We start from the raw sequence: 26,661 nt of genomic DNA, 5'->3' as shown, positions 1-26,661 counted from the left end.
TCAGGGTAATGGGCACAGACGAATACACCCAGCATAAGGCTGCTGACATGATGCCCCTTGTCTTATATCTGGGGACAGCAAGACTCATGAAGCATGATGTTGTACTAAGAGACACTCATGCTATAAGTAGGCATCTTTACATATGGAATGCCCTTCGTGCCACCTTCATTTCAAGGTGGGTGACACAATGCTCTTTACCTAAAGACTGGGAAAACAAGGCCCATAAAGCCTGCTGTTGTACTCTGAGCCACTTATTTTACATATATAGTTATTACTCACATCATGCCAAGGTGAGTGGCACTGATATTTGACAAGGCTGGTGATGCAATCTTAATTTGGAAACAGTCAGTCTCATGTGGCATGACGCTGTACTCAGAGCTGCCTATGCTGCATGAGAGTATCTCTGTATGTGTAGTGCCCTTCATGCCAGGGTGGTGGACACAGACTGTGTGCAAGGCTGGTAGAACGATGCCTCTCACTCACAGGCTGGGAGGATGAGGTCCTCAAAGTGTGGTGCTTTACTTAGAGCGGCTTATTCCATCGTTATCTATATATGTAGTGCCAGGGTGATGGAGACAGGCTCTTTGCAAGACTGGCACCATGATTCCCCTTACCTAAAAAGTAAGACAATGAGGCCTAGAAACATGATGTTGTAATCAGAGCTATTGATGCTACAAGAATCTTTATATACCAGGGCACTCTCAGGGTCTTAAAGGTGGTAACACAATGACTCCCACCTAAAGACTGGGAGAACGACACCCATAAAACTTGACTCTGAGCTACAAGTAGGTATCTTTAAACATGTAGTGCCCTTCATGCCAGGATAATGGGCATAGACTTGGTACAAGGATGAGGTCCAGAAAGCCTGGCGCTATATGTAGAGCTGTTTATTCTACAAATATTTATATATATGAAGTGCCATTCATGCCAGGGTGATGGACACAGAATTAGCTCAAGGTGGGTGCCGTGATGCCCCTCACCTTAAATTTAAAGAAGCATGACTCAGAGCTGCCTATGCTACAAGTAAGTATCTATACTGATCTAAGTATCTATGGGGTGCCAAAGCATAATAGACATAATAGACTCAAAATGCAAACTCGGGGGCATGAGAGAACCGTCAAACCCTGGGTAGTCACAAAAAAGGGCAAACATAGAATCTTCATAAATAAAAAAAATTCACTTTTACCAAAATACCATGTGGCAGAAAATGAAACTCCGAGGTACATAACGGCACTAAGGCAATGCCTTCAAAACAGAAAATCTATCCATCCATCCATTATCCAACCCGCTATATCCCAACTACAGGGTCACAGGGGTCTGCTGGAGCCAATCCCAGCTAACACAGGGCGCAAGACAGGAAACAAACCCCGGGCAGGGTGCCAGCCCACCGCAGAACACAAAAAGTTCAAAGATCAAGAAATTAACAAAAAGCACAGAATAATCACCAGTGACAATTCACCGATGCCGGCGCATTCAATGAACCGCAAGGGACTGTGGGTTTTACTCAGCCTTTATTGGACTGTCAGTTGTCATGACAGTGATGGACAGGTGGCCCTGCCTCTTGGGGAACCACCCACACGATACAAGGGACAAGCACAGACATCTAGAAACCAAATAATACACAGAACTAACAATGCAAATACGTAATGACAGGAAGATTATTAACATAAACATAAAATGGACATAAAGAAGGAAGACCAGCCTGGGGAGGAACCATGTGTGGAGTATTACAATACCAGGGTGATGGACACAGACTGGCGATGTGATGCCCGCCTCATTTGAAGTTGGGAGGGGAGTATGATGCACAAAACATGATTTTGTACCCACAGCCGCTTGCTCTGTATAACTGCAGTGCCCTTCATGCCAGTGGGATGAGCTTTGACATGCAGGCAAGCAGACCCCCATCCTTGTAGAAATGGGAGGGCAGGACACCCACAATGCAATGAATGCTGTGCCCTTGTCACCTTGAGCCTGTCCGTGGTGACACATTGGAAACACAAAGGGGCTTCTCTCGGGATATGAGCTCAAGCTTTGTGAATGCTGACGAGTCCTCTTCGTAATTTAAAATGAAACGTAACGTATGTGGAGAAGTCAAGGCGGGTGGTCCTGCGATTGGCCAAAGAAGGGAGCAGCAAGTGGCCTCGGCAGAAGACATCGAGAAAGCAAAATGCCCGTGCTGAACGAGTGAAAGGAGCAGAATGGCAAACTGTGAATTAAGTAAAGAAGTACTAAGCTAACAAAAATGGAAATTGAGGGAGAGTCCAAGTCGTTAACAGCAAAACCCGCAAGGCACTACATAACAGAAGGGATCAAAGGGGTGGCGGGGGGACTTTTTGTCGGTGTTTGCCTGTTGGCAAAGTTTTAAAGAGAGATGAAAGCACAAACAGGCGTTTGATTTGCGCATCTGAGGAGGCAAAGAGGAGCTGATCAGCCGCACATCCCTCCACTTTTCAGACAAACGGACAAAAAGGGACAGAAACTGCGTGACCCGAAGCTGTGTGCCCTTCCCGCCCGAGGTGTTTGGGCCCACCGGGCACTTCATTAGCCTCGATTGTGAAAGCTGACGCTCATAAAGAGCGCCCGCCTCTCGGCAGGCTTTACGGCCATGGAAAATTGCGAGCATATGAAAGAAATTAAAGCCTCGTTTAGCAGAGACACATGTCTGTCAAGCCCAGAGGAACAAAGGCCGCCATCCCTAGAGTGCGCGCGGCGGCCCAGCCCTCTGGCTGCCACTCACTCACACGCCTGGAAATAAAGCGCCATAAATCACTTCATCTGCTCGGCCTAATAAACACCGGCAGGCCTTTTGTTGCATGATGGACTGCTGTACAGGAGCCTGCTAGAGCACGCCTAAGAGGTGGGGAGCGCTGCCGATTTACACAGGGGGCCCTGCCACGGCTCTCATTTAACCCTTACAAGAGGCCCGGAGAAATCGGTCGGGAGGCCCTCTCTGTGAAGCCACCGCTCTTCTACAGTCGAGAAGTTGCCAAGCTGACATTCAAGCCCATTCTGAGTCGCAACTGTGCAGGTCTCTCATCCCGGAGGCCCTTAGCAGTGAGTGTGCACTTTGTCACTTTCCAAAATGTGAATTTTAACTGCCGACGTTAGCATGATGACGGACTGGCAGCTCCATCTGCTTCTGGGACGAGCGCTGGTCCTTCTGAAGTGGATCGAGTGGGTGTCATGAGAGATGGCTAGACAATGTGATGACGTGATGGTGTCAAAGGTGACATGTCAGTCCTTAGAGATCAGTGACTCTGCGCAGAGTGTGTGCATGTAACAGGGCACTATACACAACAAGCAGAGTGAACATGGAATGTCGGCACTGGCCAGGCTCAGCTTAAGGCCCAAAGAATGTAATGGCAGCACCAGGTGAGCATGTCATAAATGAGAACACTAGCTGGAGCACGCATTGTGGCGAGTGATTGCAAGTTGTAAACCTTAATGGATGTACAGGACTCCTAAACACTGACAGGTAACTGGAGGGATACAAAAAATACCTTCTAGCATCAAGTTGAGAGAAGTTTCAAGGTAAAGACGTTCAACTCACTTAATACGACATAAAGGAGCTGCACGTTGATTAACACATGCAAGTAAGGAACACATATCTCTGGTCACACACGTGTGCATAGCGGGGCACCTGATGGGGCTCTGATAAGGTAAAAATGCCACTAGGGCTGGACAGGGGGCTCTGTCACTAACTAACTCATCTCTGCATCCACAGCTCTGAAAGACTGGAGCCACAAGACACCTGACCACGCCCCTTGAAACCTCCTAAGCCACGCCCCTTCTGGGCTAGGTCGCTTGACAGAAGAGAGAGAGAGAGAGAGAGAGAGAGTCAATCAATCAATCAATCAACATTTATTTATATAGCACATATTCATACAAAAAAATGTAGCTCAAAGTGCTTTACAAAATGAATAGAAAAATAGAAGACACAATACAAAATAAACACAAGTCAACATTAATTAACATAGAATAAGTAAGGTCCGATAGATCTATCTATCTATTATATAGTGCCTTTCGTCTATCTATCTATTATATAGTACCTTTCATCTATCTATCTATTTATCTATCTATCTATTATATACTGCCTTTCCTCTTTCTATCTATTATATAGTGCCTTTCATCTATCTATCTATCTATCTATCTATTAGAAGCCCAACCCCGTAGGGACCCGAGGTCGCCGCCAGGCGGCGCCCTGATGCCGGTTGATGATGGAGCCCGGCCGGGACGCCCAGGAAGACCAGAGGAGGGCTTGTGCCTCCTCCAGACCGCAAGGGGGCGATCGCCCTGGTTATATAGGGGGCCACGGGTAGAGGGCTTAGAAGCCCAACCCTGTAGGGGCCTGTGGCCACTGCCAGGCGGCGCCCTGGAGCCTGAGGAACCCTGGAGCCCAGCACTTCCGCCACACCAGGAAGTGCTGGGGGAAAGACTTATTGTGGCGCCCGGAGAGCTGCCGGGAGGACAGCTGGCACTTCCGCCACGCTGGGGCGTGGCCAAGGAGGGAATGCCGGAAACACCTGGTGCTCATCCGGGAGCAGTATATAGGGGCCGCCTCCCTTCAGTCTAGAGCGGAAGTCAGGTGGAAGAGGACGGAGCTAGCGGGAGGACTGGAGGCGGCCAGAAGAGAGAGAGAGGCATTGTAAGGCCTGAGAAGAGAAAGAGAGGCATTGTAAGGCCTGGATTTGGGGAATTGGTGCAAGAGGCACTGGGGAGTTGAGCGCGGGACTGCTTGTAAATATTGTAAATATGTTGTCCGTCTGTCTGTGTCCGGGCCAGCGTTCACACTATCTATTATATAGTGTCTTTCCTCTATCTATCTATCTATCTATCTATCTATTTATCTATTATATAGTGCCTTTCCTCTATCTATCTATCTATCTATCTATCTATCTATCTATCTATCTATCTATCTATCTATCTATCTATCTATTATATAGTGCCTTTCCTCTATCTATCTATCTATCTATCTATCTATCTATCTATCTATCTATCTATCTATCTATCTATCTATCTATTATATAGTGCCTTTCCTCTATCTATCTATCTATCTATCTATCTATCTATCTATCTATCTATCTATCTATCTATTTCTCTGTCCTCAGTCACAGTGACAGTAATGACTCATAAGTCCCTATAATGAATCTTCTCCCTTAATAATTCTAACAGTCATTTTGTACTCCATCCTTGCCGCTGTGTTTCCTTCTTATACACAAAGGGCCTGTCGGCTGTTATTGGGGGGGGGTCAGGGGTCAAATGTTCCACTTTCAAGTCGAGGTCATGAGGCCTACCTTAAAGCCCTAGGCCAATAGGAAAGCTGAACTGGCAGAGCCAATTGAACCCTGACCTGCACGTGTGGAACGTGTGACAGGCGACTGCAGAAGAGAAAATGAGGAAAAGGCAGAAAACGAGGGGCCTGTCCCACTCGCTCTGCTTGTGATGTGTGGAAAAGCCGTCTCAAGTGAGACCGTTTCAGGGTTCTGCAGTTAAGATTAACATCACTTGTCGGTGACACCAAACTCCACTAAAATCAGTAATTCTATTAGACAGGGCCACACACACAAGCACACACACACACACACACACTACATACCCCTGCAGACCTTCACGTAGTCACGGCTGATTCTTGACCCCCAAAGGGCCCCCTGTAATCGATCGAGATAAGTCTCTTGCCAATCAACTCAAACAGTTGTGGAAAACATCTGATAGCTTTTAGTTTTTTGAGTTTACTCAAAATAAAAAGTGTAAATACTCATCTGCACCCCAGCCAATTGATCCTCAAAGATGGAGCACAGAATTAATTGGGATGGTGGGTTCGGTAGGGTCACATTTTAATTAAATTGGTGATATGCTAAAGGGTACTGATTGTGGATGAGGAACTTCTGCGCCACCCTGTCATGTGCCCTGTGTGCCCGGTGCACAGTCCGGCCATGCACACGGTGGCTTCCTGAACCTTAATGTGACAATCAGCTTCAAAACGAGGAATGTTGATGGCTCTCAACATGCTGCAAAATTAGAAACCTTGTGTTATTACACCACGATAATCACGTCAGCCATGTTAACGTGAACGGAAGGAGTTCCTCCAGGGCGATAGTGGGCTGTTCACCCAGTCAGTCAGTCAGCCAAGTGACGCTGGGGTGGCAGAGGTGAGCGTCCAATGGCACAAGCATTTCACTGCTGAGGCAGGTCTCTATAAGGGGTCTCTACAGGCTACTCACTCGGTCACTTGCCCCTTTCACCTTTAACACCATCACATTCCCAACGTGGTGTGACATTCAGCTCCTGCTGGCTCAATCCAGCCATTCCCACTAAAGAAATATGGAAGCAAATGCATTAGAATGATGAACCACTTTGGCCCTTGCAATCATTAAAGAAAGGCACTATATAAAAAAACACATCCATCCATTAACTGAACCCCCTCACAGCACTTCAGGCTCTCTAGAAGCTGAGCCAGCAGCATCAGACACAGGGCAGCAGCCAGGCCTTGGGCAGGGTGCCAGTCCACTGCAGGGCACACACAAAGTCAATTCAGAGCTGCTCAGCTACCTGATATGCACGTCTTTAAAATCCGAGTAGAGCCACATAGACACAGGGTGGGCCACGCAGAGAAGGGTCACGCTCAGCTCCGAAAAAATCTGCTGAAGCAGTGAGGCTCACATCCCAAAGTACAAAAGAAATGTACGAGCAAAATTACAGTGACCTAAAAAAGGAAATGCCCACTTGTCCAACTCTACGGACTGCCATGTCCTACCGAGTCCTAATATTAAACAAATCGAAACTAAGGTGGAATGCAAAATGAAACACACAACCTTACTCAACAGGCCAGCATGCAGTTGATTGACGGGGTAGGATATCTGGATGGAAGGGCCAGGAGAATAACAGGGTCATAAAATAAATAAATAAATAAATAAACATGTGGTCAAAACTGGAAATCAACAATCAATCTTCAAAAAATCCATCATGCAAAACCAAAAATCAGAGACTTGTTAGAAGCAGTCAGCTAACAAAGAGTGAACCGCACAAAATCACCAGAAAGTTTACCTATGGAGCTTCAGTGGTCGACCTTCATACTGTCGTGCTGAATAACGTCCAATGACGCACAGTCCTGGCGAGTGACAAGAGCGTAACCCAGGCAACAGACGACACATCCACGGTCAAACTGTGCTGAGACACGAAACACATCAGGGAGAAGGAGATCAAACCAAAAGCTCTGAGTGTACCCTGGAGCTCAGTGGCCTCAAGGATTGAGAAAGGGAAGACGTTTGGAGGCACCAGGACTCATCTAAGAGTTGGTCATCCAGCCAGACGGAGTAACCAGGCGTTGGTCAGGCGATCGAGAACCCAGTGGTCACTCTAAGAGAGACGGGAGACCCCGTCGGCAGGACGGCCATCTCAATTAGACAGAAACAACTCTTGAGTACACTGAGGACTTTCAGCCACCAAATCATTCAGCAGACGTGTGGCAAGAAATGCAATGGGGGCTCCTTAAGGCTAACAGCAAAATACCTCTCTATCTATCGCTATTTGCATTATATAGTGCCTTTCACTCTGTCTATCTATCTATCTATCCATCCACTATCCAACTTGCTATATCCTAACTACAGGGTCATGGGGGTCTGCCGGAGCTAATCCCAGCCAACACAGGGCACAAGGCAGGAAACAAACCCTGGGTATGATACCTATCTATCGCTATTTGTATTATATAGTGCCTTGCCTATCTATCTATTATATAGTGCCTTCACTTTATCTATTGTGATGGCCGGGACGATCCCTCTACAGAAGAAAGCAGCCGTTTCAGGGCATTACATCCCCGGGACACTAGATGGCAGCTCCCCTGGATGGAAATGGTTCCTCGGAATCCCGCAGGGCAGCATGGGACATGGAGTCCATCTCTTCAGCCCTGTTGGGTGCCGTGGGTGCCGCCAGGGGGAGCTCACCAAGAACCCGGGGACTTTTACAATTACGCCACCCCAGAAGTACTTTGAGGTCATGAGGACGGAAGCCCGCAGTACTTCCGGGGCACTTGACGAAAGAAGATGTGGTATTGACCTGGAGAAGCAATACTTCCGGGTCATGGACTTTAAAAGGACTCTCGGAAGTCCCAGAAGAACGAGCCGGAGTTGGGTGGGAGTGTGACGGAGCTGCTGGGAGGATTGTTAATTGTGAATTGTATTAATTATTCATTTATTATTGAAGAATTGTGGTGGTGGGCACTTTATTGAAGAAATGTTAAAGATTATTCTTCTGTGCTTTTACACGTGTGTCTGGGACGTCTGTCTATCTATCTATCCTTATATAGTGCCTTTCACTCTATCTATCTATCTATCTATCTATCTATCTATCTATCTATCTATCTATCTATCTATCTATCCTTATATAGTGCCTTTCACTCTATCTATCTATCTATCCCTATATAGTGCCTTTCACTCTATCTATCTATCTATCTATCTATCTATCTATCTATCTATCCTTATATAGTGCCTTTCACTCTATCTATCTATCTATCCCTATATAGTGCCTTTCACTCTATCTATCTATCTATCTATCTATCTATCTATCTATCTATCTATCTATCTATCTATCCTTATATAGTGCCTTTCACTCTATCTATCTATCTATCTATCCTTATATAGTGCCTTTCACTCTATCTATCGATCTATCTATCTATCTAAGAGCTCCAGTAAAATACACATACAAATTACAAATAGTAGTTCCATTCTCTGGCCTTCTGAAGTGCAGGTACCACTCATCACCTTTCTAACTACAGTGAAGCTTGGTGGTGGCACAATCATGCTATGGGGGTACAGGGATAAGAAAACTGGTCAGAACTGGGGGAAGGATGAATGCAATCCAATATAGAGAGGACCTTGCAGGACCCCTGCTCCAGAGGGCACGTGACCTCAGACTGGTGTAGCGGTTTACCTTTCAGTATGAGAATGACCTGAAGCAGATGGTTGAGATGATGTTGGAGTGGCTTTGTGGCAAGTCTTCAATGGACCAGCCAAAGCCCGGACTTCAATTCCATAGAGCGTGTATGGAGAGACCAGAAGATGACCATTCACAGACACTACCTGTCCAGTCTAACAGAACTTGTGAGGATCTGCCAGGAAGAATGGAATAAACTGGCCGACTGTAGGTGTGCAGAGCTTGTAGAGACTAGTCCAGGAAGACTTAAAGCTGCCAAAGGGGCTTCTACAAAGTACGGAATGAAGAGTCTGAATACTTGTAGGGATGAGAGATTTCGGATTGTGATTTTTAATAAATTTGCACATTTATCTGAAAACACATTTTACTTTGTCATTATGGGTTATCGAGTGTAGACTGATGGACAAAAATATCAAATGTTTACATCTAACGTGCGCAATAACTGAAGGGGGTCGGAATGCACAGGAGATATGCTGTGTGTCTTTTGCTGGCTGGCCACTTATCATTGGTGACGTACCTTGGGGTCACTGGGTTTTTTGGGTCTTTCCTCAGCCGACCACCCTCACCCAAGCCATACACGATGAGCCCCCAGCTTGTGCCCGAGTAGCTTTCTGCCACTTCTGTTCATTAGTTCTTCAGAGGAGGCGCACTAGTTTACATTTCATACTTTCCTTGTCCACTGTGTCATGTTTTTTGACCTCTCCTGCTTTCACTGTCACGGCCCAACACCAATACCAAGAGGTGTGTTTCAGCACTTCGGCCCACTACTGTAGAAACTGGGAATGGGTGTCACAGAGTAGCAGTCCCAGGTAGACAGCTCTGGACCTCAAGGCACTGTCACATTTCGTCCAGGGTGCCATCCTTGCATGCCTGCGTATTAAGGACGTGCCTGGCAAATGGCAATAAGCGTCACCTATCAGCAATTCTGCCAATCTGCATGAAGGAGACCCCCGTGCATATCGGGCTGCCAAATTATAAGCCTGTTGAAATATCACTCTCCCAAACATGTGTGCTAACATTTGGCCAACAACACCACAAGATCATTTTATTAACTCCTCGCTCATTTCATAGACTGCTGCTCATGTTGCGAACATATGCCATTCTGCCATTTCCTACCCTGTAATTAGAAAAGCCATATGAAAGAGAGAACGCACATTCAAATACTAAAATAAGCTTCATTTGTTTGGAGTTGGGAAAAAAAAAGACATTTTAATTGTCAAGTAGATGTGCCTGCGCCGTAGCGAAGTATAAATATGTCTCGAGGCTGCGGGTGCGGACGGGTGGCGCTGTGGACGCGAGTGGTCGCCCTCCTCCTCCTCCTCTTCTTCTTCTTCCCTTTTTTTGTGGATGCTTCCTATTTGCAGCCTTGTATTTTTTTTCGTCATTCTAATCCTCTTGTTCTCTCGCTAAGGTTGTTATGATGTAAGCCCTGGCGACACGGATTTGGTCGCAGGCAGCATTACATTCAGTAAGAGTAAGAGAAAGAAAAAAAAGAAAAACGAGAAAACGAAAAAAAGGCCATGAAAGAAGAAGAAGAAAAAAAAAAAAACGAGTGAGCTTGGGCTTAAAGTTCTGATAAGCTGCTAACGTAGTAATCAAAACATCTGGCATCTTAAAACAAGTGACAATGTAATCTCCAAGGACAAAGGCTCAAGCGCCACCCCCAGTGAAAAGGGATAAAGAGAGACACACACACACACACACACGGGCCAGCGAGACAGGAATTCTTAGCCGACTTTAGCACTTCTTTGAATGCACACTGTGTGCCGATAAGGGCTTTACTGAGGGTCTGCACGTGATCTGCTAACACCACCATCATCATCATCATCATCAAGGCCTACTAGGCCAAACGTAAGGGAATGGAGGAGTAGAGACAGAGGTGGAGCTCATGTGGCCGCACCAAAGCCCACATGGGGCTGGTCAGGGCGCAGACTCTCACTGCTGAGCCAGCTGGCAAACGCACACTCACTCTATCAGACACTCGCTCACTCACTCTCACTCTTTTGCTCACTCTCTCACTCACTCTCACTCACTCACTCACTCACTCTCTTACTTGCTCACTCACTTACTCACTTGTCTGCTCACTCACTCACTCTCTCACTCTCACTTATTCACTCATTCAGCTCACTCACTCACTCTCTCACTCTCACTCATTCACTCATTCAGTCTCACTCACTCACTCTCTCCCTCACTCATTCACTCTCACTCACTCACTCTCTCTTCCTCACTCACTCACTCACTAACTCACTCACTCATTCACTCACTCACTCACTCATTCATTCACTCACTCACTCACTCATCACTCTCTCCCACACTCATTCACTCTCACTCACTCACTCTCTTCCTCACTCGCTCACTCACTCACTCTCTCACTCAGCATTGGTGTTAATATTCATACAAATCGCAGCAGGCGGGACGGCGGGGGGATATTTTTAGCCAGCTGCTAACGTAGGCTGTGATATTTTGTATAATCTGGGAAGTTTCTTTTTTTATTCAAACCAATTAAAATCCACCATGCTTTAAAAACACTGGGAGAATGAAAAAAGAAAAGAAATAAAAAAGCGCGTCGCCGGAGTTAAGGGCCTGTCCATTGTCTTTGTCATCATGCGGGCACCCTTCAGCCAAACGAGAAAAGACGGCGCTACGGTAATGGAAAAACATGGCAAGCATTTCCTGACACAATAAGACGCCGTGGCCTGACTGATTCTTTTTCTTTTTCTTTTTTGTGTTATTAAATCATGGGAACAGTTGCCGGGACAATCTAGGGAAACATGCAACGTGCACTTCCCACATGTTCCACAACGCCTTCCCTTGGAAACACTGGCCTATTATGCCTTGTAGAGAGAGGAAGGAGGCCGGGCACCGCGGCCAAAACATTGGTGGGTAGCCGAGAGCCAGAGGGACGTCACTTAAAGTCCCCACCCTGCAGTGAATGCGCCCGTCACCCTGGCGTCACACTTGTTTCCGGCATTTACAGCACAGGCTGAAGCTTTGGCCGGATGGCCAACTCTAGGAAGAGTCCCGGACTTCTTTCATTTTCAAACTGGACTGTGCTGCCAGACTTAACGCTGGGATTTCTGCCCAAAGAGTTCAACTGTGGTCTCATCAGACCAGAGGATCTTTTATCTTCATGCTGTCAAGAGCCCTTTGAAGGCCACAATACGCCTCTTCGTCAAGGGTGGCGTCCATCCGAGTGGCGGAGTGCTGCTGAGATGGCTCTCCTGCCCCAACTCAGCAGAGGACTTTGAAAGCTCTGCTCGAGTGACCACCCTGACCAAGGCCCTGATTGCCCAGTTACTTAGTTTGGCTGCTTGATCAACTCTTGGGAGAGTCCTGCTGCTTCCAAAATTCTTCGTTTTCACTCCTATGGACACTCAAAGCTTTCTAAAAGGCTTTTGATTGCAGAGATCTTCCTTGGCCTTGGGATTGGTTCTTGAACTGACATGCAGTGTGAATGGTGGGACGTCATACACAAAGAGGCACGTGTGCCGTTCTAAAGTTCAACAGCGCGAAGGCGAGCTGGTCAGCCACGTGCTCTTGTGCTAGAAAACACCAAACAATGATAAGGACCACAACCCAATGACCCTCAGTGAATCAAGTCAGCTGCCCCCCGTGCTCCTCCTTAGCACCTCTAGAGCCCCTGACAATCAAAGGTGGGGCCTGAAAACTGTCATCCCACTAATGACACTCGAGAGAAGAACATCCACCTGGGCCCACATTGTCCAGGAGAAGGAAGCAGTGCTGCTGGCCCGGTGACCAGCTTTGGGCCTTTCGTCCCCAATTTGAGCACAAAGACGAGAGCAGAGAGGAGCGGCAACACTAACCTGAATTTGCTGCTGCAGAAGGTTGATCTTGTGCTGCTGCTGTAAGAGCTGCTGCTGCTGTCGGGCGATCTGCAGGAGAAAAGGAAAACGGAGAAGGTGAAACACAAACGAGTAAAGAACAGAAAATAAAAGAGAACAATGGATAAAAGAAGAGAAGAATGGAGAAGAGAACAGAAAAGAGGAGAAAAGAAAAGGGAAGAGAAGATTAGACAAGACAAACATGGAGAAGAGAAGAAAAGAGAAGAATGGAGAAAAAAAGAGAAGAGAAGATTAGACAAGACAAAAATGGAGAAGAGAAGAAAAGAATGGAGAAGAGAAGAGAGGAGAAAATAAAAGAGAAGAGAAATTAGACAAGACAAACATTTAGAAAAGAAGAATGGAGAAGAGAGGAAAATAGAAGAATGGAGAAAAGATGAAAAGAGAAGAATAGACAAGACAAGAATAGGGAAGAGAAGAAAAGAATGGAGAAAAGAAGAGAAGAGAAGAATGGAGAGGAGAAGAGAAGAGAGGAGAAAATAAAAGAAGAGAAGATTAGACAAGACAAACATTTAGAAAAGAAGAATGGAGAAAAGAAGAGAAGAGAAGAATGGAGAGGAGAAGAGAAGAGAGGAGAAAATAAAAGAAGAGAAGATTAGACAAGACAAACATGGAGAATAGAAGAATGGAGAAGAGAAGAAAAGAGAAGGATGGAGAAGAAAAGAAAAGAATAGACTAAGCAAAAATGGAGAAGATAAAAATGGATAAAAGAAGAGAAGAATGGAGAAGAGAAGAGAGGAGAAAATAAATAAGAAGAGAAGATTAGACAAGACAAACATGGAGAAGAGAAGAAAAGAGAAGAGGAGAGACGAGAAGAGACGAGGCGGCCCTGAGTGTAACACGACGACGTCAAGGCCCCACCACGAGATGCGGTCCCAAATGGCAGCTCTCCGCGCCCCGCGGCCTCCAGGAGGCGCTGTGCTCTTGGCTCGCCGTTTACTCCTCAGCACAATCACACAGCAGAAGGCGAGCGGCGGCTGCCCGAGGTGCACAGGGGCTCTCGCCTTGCAGGTTTTTATTTCAGCTCCCATTCTGACTGCATGCCCGCTTCACTGAGCATGACAACCTAGTCTTAAGTGTCATTTAATTTTCATTTTCAAATATAATTACAAAGTGTTCACTGTAAGATATCACTCGTCTGCAAATGTGTCAAGATTAATTTGTGCGAGCTTATTCACAAGTGTCAACAGTTAATTACTGTGTCGTGTCTCCATGGCTAAATGACATTCTAACTTCACATTTTTTTTATAATGCTCTTCCTCTTCCTTTCCATTAAGGGCTCAGTCTATACTCTTACATGTGGGCAAATATTAAGGCGCATTAAATATCAGCAATCAGTATTCATTAAAACCATCTGAGCATACGACACGCCGCTGCGTCCCCATAAAACACGGCTTAACTGAACACATCATGCCGTTCGGCTCTCCTACAAGAGCACATTAATTGTGTGGGCACAGACACACAAATGGGGGAGACACCCAAACTGCAAAATAACCAGTGTGGAAAACGTCATGAGGCGGCTTGCGAGCCGAGTGACCTGCCCGTGTCACGCCAGGGACCAGCGTGCGACAACCTCAGTCACTACAAGAACAGCGCTGGATAAAGGCCCCTTTATTTAGGCCACTCTGTGTTTCTTTTTTTGTTTCAATGTTGCAGGTAAAAATCTGTGAATGAGTACCAAGCTGGAGTCCTTCACCTGAGCTGAGTGGGCACCGGGCGGGCTCAGTGTAAGTGGAACACACGCTAGGCCCTGGGAAGGAGTTAACGGCTCAGTTTAGCTGATGAAGAAGTGTAAAGGAACATCACGGGAGTAAAAATACAAATGAGACGAGACCCTGAAAACTGGCGGGCGTTTGAAATGAGGCTGCAGAGAAAAGGGGCCAGAGGTGGGCCAAATACGAGGGGGACCCAAAAATAACCAGAAATATTTTTAAAACGTGTTTAATTTAATTCTCTGTACAAACTACAATTAGTCTCCTTCAAAGTACTCTCCATTGGCGGAAATACACTTATCTAACCATTTGTTCCATTGTTTGAAACATTTTTTAAATTCGTCTGAAGTAATGCCCATTAATGCTCTGGTCGTTTCTTGTTTTAACTTTTTGACGTCAGCAAAACGCCTTCCTTTCAAGTCTTTTTTATCCGAGGGAACAAAAAGAAATCACACGGAGCTAAATCCAGTGAGTAGGGTGGGTGGTTCAGGGTTGTCATACCGTTTCAGTAACAATAGTTTCTGCAACACTTTTTTCAAGAAGAAAACAAAATTTCACTGCCGCGCGTTGCTCACGATAATCGGCCATCGTAAAAAAACGACGCTTGCACAAAACTACTTTTACAAAATTCACTGAACACAAGCACAACCTTTCCAGACTGATGGCACTTGGCTGACTGACTTGTGAGGAGTGTAACTAGATCGCCCTAGCGGCCCAACCACGTACTACAAGTACCAACCTAACAACTACAAAATTCCGGGTATTTTGAAGTCCCCCCTCATACAAACAGAGGAAAATACGTAAAGAAACAAAGAAAAATACAAAACGTCACCAGCAGAAGAAAAGGAGCAAAAACAGACAGGGAAGGAGAAAGAAAGAAAGAAAGAAAGAAAGAAAGAAAACGCTTTATATAATGGAGAAACAAAAGGCACTATAGGATATACTACAAGATATAAATCAAGCACTACTGCAAAACTACCAAAAATATAAACAATCCGGGATAATGACCAGAAAATAAAGTAAGCAGAACCAGAAAAGATTATATATATATATATATATTATTTTTTTACATATATAAAAAGATAAACAAAATGTATTTAAAAAAAAAAATAAAGGCAGAAATTATAGAATGGAGTAATACACATAAAACAAAAAGTAAACATATGGAAAATTAGAATGTTACTCAAATACTATACTATAAGATACACACATACTGTATGATACGTACTAAATAAGAAATAGATGTGCAAGATGGTATGTAACAGATCTGAACGGATATGAAGGCACTATATAATCAAAATATAAAGACAGATAAACAGATGTGAAAGATAATAAACACGTGTGCAGTAGGCACAAATATGACACTATATGATAGATAGATAGATAGATAGATAGATAGATAGATAGATAGATAGATAGATAGATGAAAGGCACTATATGATAGATAGATAGATAGATAGATAGATAGATAGATAGATAGATAGACAGATAGATAAATAGATGAAAGGCACTATATGATAGATAGATAGATAGATAGATAGATAGATAGATAGATAGATAGATAGATAGATAGATAGATGAAAGGCACTATATGATAGATAGATAGATAGATGATAGATAGATAGATAGATAGATAGATAGATAGATAGATATGAAAGGCACTATATGATAGATAGATAATATAATAATAATAATAATTCATTACATTTATATAGCACTTTTTTATCAGTTACTCATAGATAGATAGATAGATAGATAGATAGATAGATAGATAGATAGATAGATAGATAGATAGATGAAAGACATTATATAATAGACAATAAGAAAGGCTCTATATAATTGATAGATATGAAATGCACTATATGATAGTATATCGATTAAAGACTGGAAGATGTTACATAGTAAACAGACTTGAAAGGTGCTGTAAGTGTAAGCCAGTTGTGATTAAAGCCTGGCATGCGAGGTGCAATGCCAAGCACAGACTGGTACACGCTGCCCCCCCACGCCTCACCTGCTCCTGCTGCTGTCGGGCGAGCTCCATTTGCTGCCGCTGCTTCTCGATTTGTGAGGCTGCCAGCTTCTTCTGCTCGTCGTGAGCGGCCAGGAGCTGTTCTCGTAAGCTGATGAGCTGGGTGATCATGGTTGAAAGCTGCCGCTCCTTTTCTGCCAGACTTTCAGGAGTACCTTAGAAATAAGAAGGGAACAGAAAGAGGGTCACAGGTGAGACCCGAGCCTGACTGGTGGCTTTGTCACACACATCGACTCACAGACAGGGTTTATTATGTAATGTGGAAAACAGCAGTAAAATAATGAACACTGGAGTTGTTGCCAATGCTCAGCATGGCCCACACACTCTGGGCAGGATAAACATGAGGAATCACAACGTGGTACCCTGAAGGCAGGCGTGGCACGTTGGTGTAGCAAGCCATCATCGCAGGGCACTTCGCAAAAGTCAAAAAGAAAGCACAAGAAGAGCAATATGTGCCAACCAGTCGTTAGACAGGGACATTCACCCATTACTGAACGCCAGTCCAGGCTGGCATGCTCCTGCTCAGACAACCATGCTGTCTCTGCTGTATAAAGCGCCTTTCACTACTACAAATGTTGTCACCAACATTGGTCCCGAGCTGCAGTCAGGCACTATATTCACAAGAGGCCTTTCTTCAGGCTAAGCGCCAGTCACAGCTCATTCACGCGGCACGCCGGCACTCTCACTTCCTCACAGCTTTTTCTATAGGCAGGAAGCCTCTGGATTGTTCCGTGTAAATTAGGGATCTGTCGCAGGTCGGAGGTGGCAAATTAGTGGCAGACAATGACGGATAATGGGGGAAACAAGGCCTGTGTGCTGTGAACATTCACATCATTACAGTGACACTCAGTGCCGCGTGCCGTCATCCAGCATTCAATGAACATCCGCGGATGTGCAAGGAAGAGCAGAAGGCGAGGGAGGATGTACAGGTGCCAGAGGGCAAGGAGGGCACAGCCTTTAGAAAACAAGGGAGTGACAGGGCCCCACCAGAATAGACAGAAGATGCCACTGCTGTCCCTATCGATGTAACCCTTGTCCACTCCTGGAGCTACACTTCTGTTCCTGCTCAGAAAAGGCCACTGATGCCGCTACCCCCTTGACTGGTCTGGTCACTCGTCATCTACTGATCAAGGCTCCTAATATCATTCCTCTTCTAAACATGAATGTAAAGGTCACTACTGCCCCTCCATCCAGTCACTGAAGGTCTGATGGCCACTGTGGTCACCTCTTCTAATCTAATGTGTTGTGGTCATTATGGTCACTTCCTCTCACCCAATCAAGGATGTCCACTGTGGTCACAACATCTTGGCCAATCACTGATAGTCACTGCAGTCACCTCTTACCCAAACAAAAGACAATAACTGTGGTCACCTTCTCTCACCCAGTCAAGGATGCCCAGTGTGTTCACATCATCTCAGCTATTCACAGACAGCCACTGCAGTCAAGTCACCTCAGCCAACTGCAGTTACCTCCGGTCACTCAATAGCAGATGATATCTGTGGTCACCTCCTCTCAGCCATATTGTTCTTACCCAATCACAAGTGGTCACATCCTTTCACCTAATCAGGGATGGTCATTTTAGTCTTACTTATCGTCCCCGTTTTCCTGCTCATAAAGGGAGAAATGGCCCACTGATGCCAGCTAAACTCTTCCACTTATCCAGTTGTCCACTTTCTGAGGTCCACCATGACCTCCATCCTCCGACTCTCCACAGGTCACTCCTGCTCTACAAAGGATTTGTGACGGCCCCTCCGTATAGTCACAGAAGGCTACTGTGGAGGTCTCTGATGGTCTCCTCCTCTCTCCCAATCACTGCTAGACACGACCCTTCTGCCTTTACTTGAAATTCCCCTATTGTCACTCACTCTGTCCCCCAGAGCTGTCACATCTTCTCATCCAGTCCGCTGCTGCACAAGCGCTCAATGCCCACTTCTCTTCCATGGCTTCCTCTTCTTCTTCGGCTGCCACTCCTGCTCCTCTTTTTCAGGTCACTGGTGTCTCTCCTGTGATCCAGTCACTGACAGTCACTTTTGTCACACTCACCCCACCCCCCCAACTGATGTCTTGTTGTCTGTCCTGTCTTCCACTTGCTTAAGGTCTTCCCTGATGACACAAGTCCATCAACCTCCTTTATTCCTTTGTGTCCTTGTCATCTTCTCAGTTTGTTGTGATCCCCTTGTCCCTAAACTGGTAAGACTATTTGGAAGTGTGCCAGGTAAACTCCACCGTGGTGACGGAGAGTTGGGCAGATGTTGGAAGGTTGGCTTCCTCATACCGGCTACTGCCCTTCATCCACATGTGTCTCGTGTTTCTCTCAGGGACCCCTCGGGGGGGCCACTGCAGTTCAACTGTTTCAATTTGACTGAACGTCTGATTTATTTGATATACCCGATGAGCACAGCCGTTTGTCTTAATAGGGCCTGTCAGGCCCCAGAGCCACTGAGAGCGATTTACGGGGGCATTAAAGCTGTTCTGCCCAAGGCTGACCGGCATCCATGCTGAGACTCTGACTTAGGCTGGCACCATCGATGCTGTCAAAGACAGGTGTGCCCGTGCCAGCCGGTCTACACACCCCAGCATTGCTTTCACTTGTGTGGAAGGCCACATACAATTGGTGGTGGTAGAGGTGCAGACCGAGCCTGGCACCAATGAATACCAGCTAGGAGAAGGGCTGCTTACAGTGAAATACCAATGGATGGGATATTAGGAGACACTCTGGTGACAGTCCAGCAGAACATGACCCAGCACTGGGTGCTTGTCATAACTAATTCTCATACGACCACCACTTAGTCCACTTGGACCATCGCAAGACCTCAGTCAGCTCAAGTGCCAATGCCAACCCCAGAAGGACATTCGGGAATTTGTGCGCCCACCACGAGGAGAACTACAGCCACACAGACTCCACCTCCAATGCCAGGCTTGATGCCACATGAAAAACAAGAGCAGGTCAAATGGACACCTGTGGAATAGATTCAGGCATGGCATCAGACTGGCATAAGGCTCAGATTTAGCTACATGACCACCTCCTGTTCACCCTGTAGGGGTCCTGATTTACAAACAGCAAAACAAATAAAAAAAAAAACGGCAAGGAAATGAAACGGCAAGACCAGCACTGATGGGACCCGCCAGAGCATCACGACTGGCATTGGTCAGTCCAGCAGGAGGAGGAGGACGTGCACAAACTGGGCAGCCCTGGTTATGAGGGACATATAAGTGTGTGTTCACACTCACACACACACATACAAGAAAGTGAAGTCCTTCTAAGGTACTGACACAACGTCAGTGAGTGTGTGTGCTTGGTCTACACACACGTGTTCACACTCACACACACAGACAGACAGACAGGCAGCTTAGCCCCTTATATTAATGTAATGCAGAGCTAATGGGCGAGTGCCTGGCCTACACACACACACTCACGTGTGTTCACACTCACATACAAAGAAGGAAGACCTCATCTTATGATGCTAATACAGGGCCACTGAGAGAGTGGGCTTGGTCTGCACACACACCAAAGTGAGACCCTGTCACAGTACCAGTAATGAGCTGCTGAGTGTGTGCATGCGTCGTCACACTCACACAACTGAGAAATTGAAGTCCTTATATGGTACTGATGCAGCGCCAGTGAGTGTGTGTGCTTGGTCTACACACACCTGTGTACACACTTACTCACACAGAAGGCAAGGACCCCGCCAAGGTGCTGTACTAATACAGAGCAATGAGTGTGTGTGCTTGGACTTTACACACACACTCACCATCTTAATACAGATTCAGCGAGTGTGTGTGTGCAAGCCCATGTGATCTGCTTGATGTTGTTTTGCTGACCAGTCCAGCATGCCCACCACACCTCAGATGCCCATGCCGCATCTTAGCATTTATTGGAGTATAGTGATGGGTTACCTCACCTATGGCATCACCCACCTCGCTGAATCGCCAGTCCCTGTCCATATATGGCAGGACGAAATGCAAATGCATGTCCACAACAGGGATGGTAGCTGCTTGGGCTTGATGAGATGATCATGACAAAACAAAAAGAAAAAAAATCGTGAAGCATGGCACGACTTAAAAAGTCAGGTAGGCACGCCAAAAAGCAGAAAGGCCCAAAATGGCCAAAACGCCATGTGAGGAATCAAGCCTGGCACTGGGATGAGTCCATTGGCTCCAAGCAGAGACTCCTTAAGAAGGTGGCATCTGAGGTCAGCAAACACACACATAGCCCTCTGCCACACAGCGGGCACTGGCACGCAGGACACGAGAGTACGAAAAGACATCTTTAATCTCAGAAGCATGTAGAGGCTAATTGTGCCCATCCATCTCCTTAATTTCCATGCCAGCAGCAGCTAAGAGTATAAAACTAGGGTGAGACAGGAGGCCCCCAGGGTCAAGGACCTGAACCCCCTTAATCTCAGGAATTTGCTGAGCCACGTGATCATCAGAGGTGACTGTGCAGAGGGTGCAGACCTATAAATACCTGGGAGTGCAGCTGGATGATAAACTGGACTGGACTGCCAACACTGATGATTTGTGTAAGAAAGGACAGAGCCAACTATACTTCATTAGAAGAATGGCGTCCTTAAACAACTGCAATAAGATGCTGCAGATGTTCTATCAGACGGTTGTGGCGAGCGCCCTCTTCTATGCAGTGGTGTACTGCCTGCCTGGGAGGCAGAATAAAGAAGAGGGAGGCCTCAGGTCTGGACAAACTGGTGAGGAAGGCAGGCTCTATTGTAGGCACGGAGCTGGACAGTTTAACATCCGTGGCAGAGCGACGGGCACTGAGCAGACTCCTGTCAATCATGGAGAATCCACTGAACAGGATCATCTCCAGACAGAGGAGCAGCTTCAGCGACAGACTGCTGTCACCATCCTGCTCCACTGACAGACTGAGGAGACCCCACACTATGCGACTCCTCAATTCCACCGGGGGGGTAAACATTAACATTATACAAAGTTATTGTCTGTTTTTACATGCATTGTTATCACTCTTTAATTTAATATTGTTTTTATCAGTATGCTGCTGCTGGAGTATGGGAATTTCCCCTTGGGATTAATAAAGTATCTATCTATCTATCTATCTATCTATCTATCTATCTATCTATCTATCTATCTATCTATCTATCTATCTATCTATTATATAGTGCCTTTCATCTATCTATCTATCTATCTATCTGTTATTTAGTGCTCTTCATTTCTATCTATCTATGGCTTGAATGAGAGCTCAGAAAGGAGGATGCCATCGTCACAGCCTGGGTCCCTGCCTCAGACGCCACCCTACGGAGAAGCCCAGTGACAACTTGGACAAGAAAGACGCTTTGAAGAAAAGCAGTAAAACGATGCAAATGCAGACGCGGACTGATTACTCACATTTTTCCCCAAGATTTTCAAGCAATTACATGCAATTAATGCCATTTGCATATGTTAATGCTGTCGCAAGAGTGCCGCGCTGAGCTTTATAAAATGCTTATTCTGTAGAGCTTTCAAGAGAAGCTGGTAGGCATTATCTGTAGGCTTCATAAAATGCAAATGCTCTGCCTGGAAATCTACATTTAAGAACGGCGCCCACATGCTGCATGGTGGCGCAGTGGCTGGCATGGCCGTGTGTCATAGCTCCTGTTGTCGGCCTGCTTGTTGTTGTCCGTGTTGAGTTTGCATGTTCTCCCTGTTGTCTGTGTGGGCTTTCCTTCAGCTGCGCCAAGTGATACCAAACTGGCCCTGGGTCAATGACATTACCAGGATACCATCCTGGGGTGAGCATTTGGATATGTAGAGAGGGCAACAAAACACCAAAATAATCTAACTTTGGTTCTTTCATTGGGTCGTTGGACAATAATATCATCCATCCCTGTACCTCCAAGAGCCATGCTCCTGCCTGTGGTGGACTGGTACTGCATTAAGAGATGCCATCTGCAATGTGGCCAATACTGGAGACGGGCTCGCTGGTGTGAGACTGTTGTTCTTGTTGCCCACCTGTGGTGGGGGTGCTTGAGAGTGGCCTATGGTTGCAGATCCATGTGACTACCGTGGTCCGTTTTAGAAGACTTCAGAGGAACACTTCAGTCAAAAATGATCATTCTTTATCCATTAAGCTAATGTCAATTCTTCTACAGCAGATGTTCATAAACTTTTTTCTTTTTTGCGTCTTCAAGACCCAGAATCGCCGTCATCCTGTGCAGATGGTGATGGTGGTGGTGGTGGTGGTGGGGTTGGGTGTCCCCCTCAGAGAGTCCCCACCCACTGTGGTCCATGGAAAATTGCCAGGTCATAGCTGAGCAATGGCGTTTGATAAAACTGCCCGCTGCGACCCATCGAAAGATACTCCACAGGCCACACCCAAATTGTGAATCACAACTCCGCTTAACCTAAATTCAGATAACACGTGAATCAAGATGGCTTGTCACCCATAGTTTAACATCAAATGTTCTACAGGACAGACTGCTTGATCCTAATCAGTCAGAAGTCTAGAAGGACAACTCGGCCGAGGCGGCTCTCACTCACGGCTGTCGAAATGTTATGGCAGGTCAGAGCTTCCAACATGCCATCTGTGCTCATCTTGCTGGATCTCTCACCCTCTCTGATGCCCTTTAGGTGCTTTGATTCCTACCTCTTGGGCAGATCTTACTGTGTTTCCTGGCGTAGAGAGATGTCAAGGGGGCACCAGGTAAGCACTCTGGCTGCCCGAGGATCGGTGCTGGGTCCTCTCTTCTTCTCTCTATGCACCTCCTCACTAAGTCCTATCATCCGGTCCCATGGTTTGACCTATCAGCGTTAGGCTGATGATACACATCTCCACCCATCATTGCCTCCAGAGGACCATATGCCATTGGCGAGACTCTCTGCATGTCTCTCTGATATTGCAAACTGGATGACGGAGCACCATCTCCAACTCAAACTGGCAGATATGGCCCTACTTGTTGTCCCAGATCCCATCTCTGAGGTCACTATCGCTAACACCCGTCAAGTCAGTACGTAACCTTGGGGTAGTGATTGATGGCCAGCTGTTCTTCATGGACCATGTTGTTATGGTTTGCCAGACTTGCAGATTTCCTGCGTACAACGCCCTCAAGATCAGATCATACCTTAAAGAAAATTAGAACACTCTAGTCGAGAACAGGCCATTCAGCCCAACAAAGCTCGCCAGTCCTGTCCACGTATTTCATGCAGCACAGCCACTGGTGCAGGCTTTGGTCTTGTCACATCTCTGCTGGCAGGAGCACCAGTGTGTGTCACCAAGACATTACAGATGACTCATAAAGCAGCAGCATGTCTGATGGTCAGCCAGTTGAGGCGGGCACAGGTCACTCTTCCCTTCAGATCGCCACAGTGGCTTCTTGGAGTAGCAGCAGCAGCACGTACAGTATCTATCAAGTTCAAGTCCATGATGCCTACCTACAGAGGAGTCAGTGGCTCTACACTTATGAGGTCCTCGGCTCCGTCTCGACCACACAGGTCTGCTATTGAATGGCGTCTGGTGATGCTACCTCTGCATGGCATCCAATCTCAAATCAGATGATCTTCATGTTGAAGCGAGCTGCCCACCTCCTTTCAGAATTCAGAATCCCTCAATGTGTTTGAGGAGCACTTGAAGACCCTCATGTTTGGTGAATTTCTGTCTCACTGATATCAGCTGTTCGGTTTTGTAACTGAGCTCTTCCCTTGTGATGATCAGTTTTGTCCTCTTGTCCTGTCACACTTGTTCCCTAACAGTCCCCTAGACCAGTGAAAGGCAACCTTTTTCGAGTTGCGGCGCACTAAGTCCAAAAATTTTCTTTCGCAGCGCACCTGAGGGACTGCCCATAAATAAAGTCGTGATGACACAATCTATGGACAATCGCCAATAAAAACAGTTAACTTTACAAGTTTGAAAGACATTTTATTAATAAAGGAATCAAAGGATAAATCTTAAATTTAATTAATGTGAACGTTGAGATTGTTTTTCAGCACATATGAGATTGATGCGAGGATCAATTTTCGAAAGACAGACGCGCATTTCCTTGTCGATCACTTGAAGTCTCTCGCGTTTCTTAGACTTCATTTCCGTAAGTGTTCTGTGATCTGTTTTTCCAACATAAAATATATTTTTTTAAACATTATCTTTTTAATCAACCAAAAGTTCAAAAACACTAGCAATTTTAAATATTTTACAAAAGTTTTGGCGGCGCCCCTAGAAAATTCCATGGCGCACTGGCGCACCGGATGCCCGACAATGCCCTAGACTGATGTTTACTCGATTATGGTGACCTCTTTTTGTAAGTCACTTTGGATAAAAGCATCAGCTGAGCAAATACATGGACATGTAACGTAAATTACGTGACTTATAGTCAGAGATGTCCAATGTGACGACATGCACCTGCTCATCTGGTTACCGAAAGATGTCACATTTACACCGGAAATGGCGGAGAATGACAAACTCCACCACTCTATGATGGATTTCCAGCGCAGTTTCACATTTCCAACGGATCTCCAGGCCGTCCGCTTGTGTGACAGCCAATAATGTGCTGCCTGACCACACCAGTTCCGCATAAACGCATTCAGGGAAGGCACTGCTGTCACCATCCTGCTCCACTGACGACTGAGGAGACCCCACACTATGCGACTCTTCAATTCCACCCTGTATAAACGTTAACATTATAGAAAGTTATTGTCTGTTATACCTGCATTGTTATCACTCTTTAATTTATTATTGTTATTATCAGTATGCTGCTGCTGGAGTATGGGAATCTCCCCTTGGGATTAAGAAAGTATCTATCTATCTATCTATCTATCTATCTATCTATCTATCTATCTATCATATAGTGCCTTTCACTCTATCTATCTATCTATCTATCTATCTATCTATCTATCTATCTATCTATCTATCTATCTATCATATAGTGCCTTTCACTCTATCTATCAATCTATCTATCTAACTATCTATCTATCTAATTTTAGTCCTTCATTATCTATCTATCATATAGTTTTCACTCTTCTATCTATCCATTCTGTCGGTATCATAAAATCATCTATCTAATTTTAGACAGCGGTCAGGCAAGCGTCTCTTCTGTTTGAAAGCCCGAGCGTAGCTGCACTACATACATTACATTCGCTGTCAGCACTCGCACACACACAAGCCGACATTACGGCTTAAGACAAAAATCAAACCAGCTAGAATGAAACGCTGAGGATATCGGACTACACGACTGCCGTCAACTTGGCAAGATTACGTAAACGACAATTGAAGGAAAAATCGTTAAATGGGACAGGGCCTTTCATCACCCTGCACTGTTTGTAGTGGTGCTTAAGAAATACATTATCATGCAGAACGGAGAACACAAAATGCTCAACACAACGGGCTTGAATGGAGACCCCAGCTTGAACAAGAGCAAACAACACCATGAAAAAATAAATTCCAGTGGCTTGTGTTGCGTAATCCAGTTGTCATGTGTCCAGACGTTCGCTTCGCTCACAATGTCTTTGTATGTCAATTAGCCAGTGCTGAGAAATGCTCCTGTGCATGACAGTGAAGTGCACTGGGACGAGATCGAGCTTTCGAACTGCAGATCCTCTCAGTTGCGAGAAGCAGATCACAGGATGTTACATAGTGGGGTGTGTACGCCTGATGAGCCCAAACAAGAGTGAAACACGTGTCGCGTACTCTTTGCATTTTTTGACAGTAAACTATGTAACATTCTATGATCGTGACGCCCCTTCATTACATACTCAGTGGGAGCAGCCATGGACTGTGCAATACCTCCCAACAGACACTAGATGGCCGGCCCCCTGGGTTGGAGCGGTGCCTCGGTTTCCCGCAGGGCTCCATGGGAATTGGAGTTGGGTGCTGCCCTGTTGGGTCCTGCAGGCGCTGCCAGGAGGTGCTGCAGCTGGGACTCCTGAGCCCGTATGGGCAGCGTATTCGCCATACCGAGAAGTGCAGTCAGGAACTCGGCCATCCACCACAAGGAGCACTTCAGGAGGACTATAAAAGGAGCCAGAGTCGGGAGGAGGAGGAGTGGTGGAGGAAGAAAGAGTGTGGTGTGCTTTACTTTGTGTACTTGGGAATGTGCTGTGCCTGTGGGGGTCGCGGGGAAGACGTGCCCCACCGGTGAAGAAAAATAAAAGTTTATTTATTTTTAAACGTGCCTCCAGTGTGAGTCTGTGT

The 26,661-nt window shown here is 46.0% G+C and overlaps 1 protein-coding gene across 1 annotated transcript in view; it reads right to left on the bottom strand.

The window, feature by feature from the left end:
* The window catches only part of sox6 (SRY-box transcription factor 6), a 146,452-nt gene that overhangs the window by 107,892 nt on the left and 11,899 nt on the right, over positions 1-26,661 (bottom strand). The window contains exons 2-5 of the mRNA XM_039738734.1: positions 25,575-25,581; positions 24,293-24,296; positions 16,512-16,690; positions 12,753-12,821 (exon numbers count right to left, since the gene is read on the bottom strand). Coding sequence (XP_039594668.1) covers positions 12,753-12,821; positions 16,512-16,640 — 198 coding nt within the window. The 5' untranslated portion in view covers positions 16,641-16,690; positions 24,293-24,296; positions 25,575-25,581. The remainder of the gene's footprint in view (positions 1-12,752; positions 12,822-16,511; positions 16,691-24,292; positions 24,297-25,574; positions 25,582-26,661) is intronic.

This window comes from Polypterus senegalus, chromosome 1 (genome assembly GCF_016835505.1).
Source record: "Polypterus senegalus isolate Bchr_013 chromosome 1, ASM1683550v1, whole genome shotgun sequence".
Classification (NCBI taxonomy): domain Eukaryota; kingdom Metazoa; phylum Chordata; class Cladistia; order Polypteriformes; family Polypteridae; genus Polypterus; species Polypterus senegalus.
Note: the sequence above shows the minus strand (reverse complement) of the source record. Positions and strands in the feature narration are given on the sequence as shown.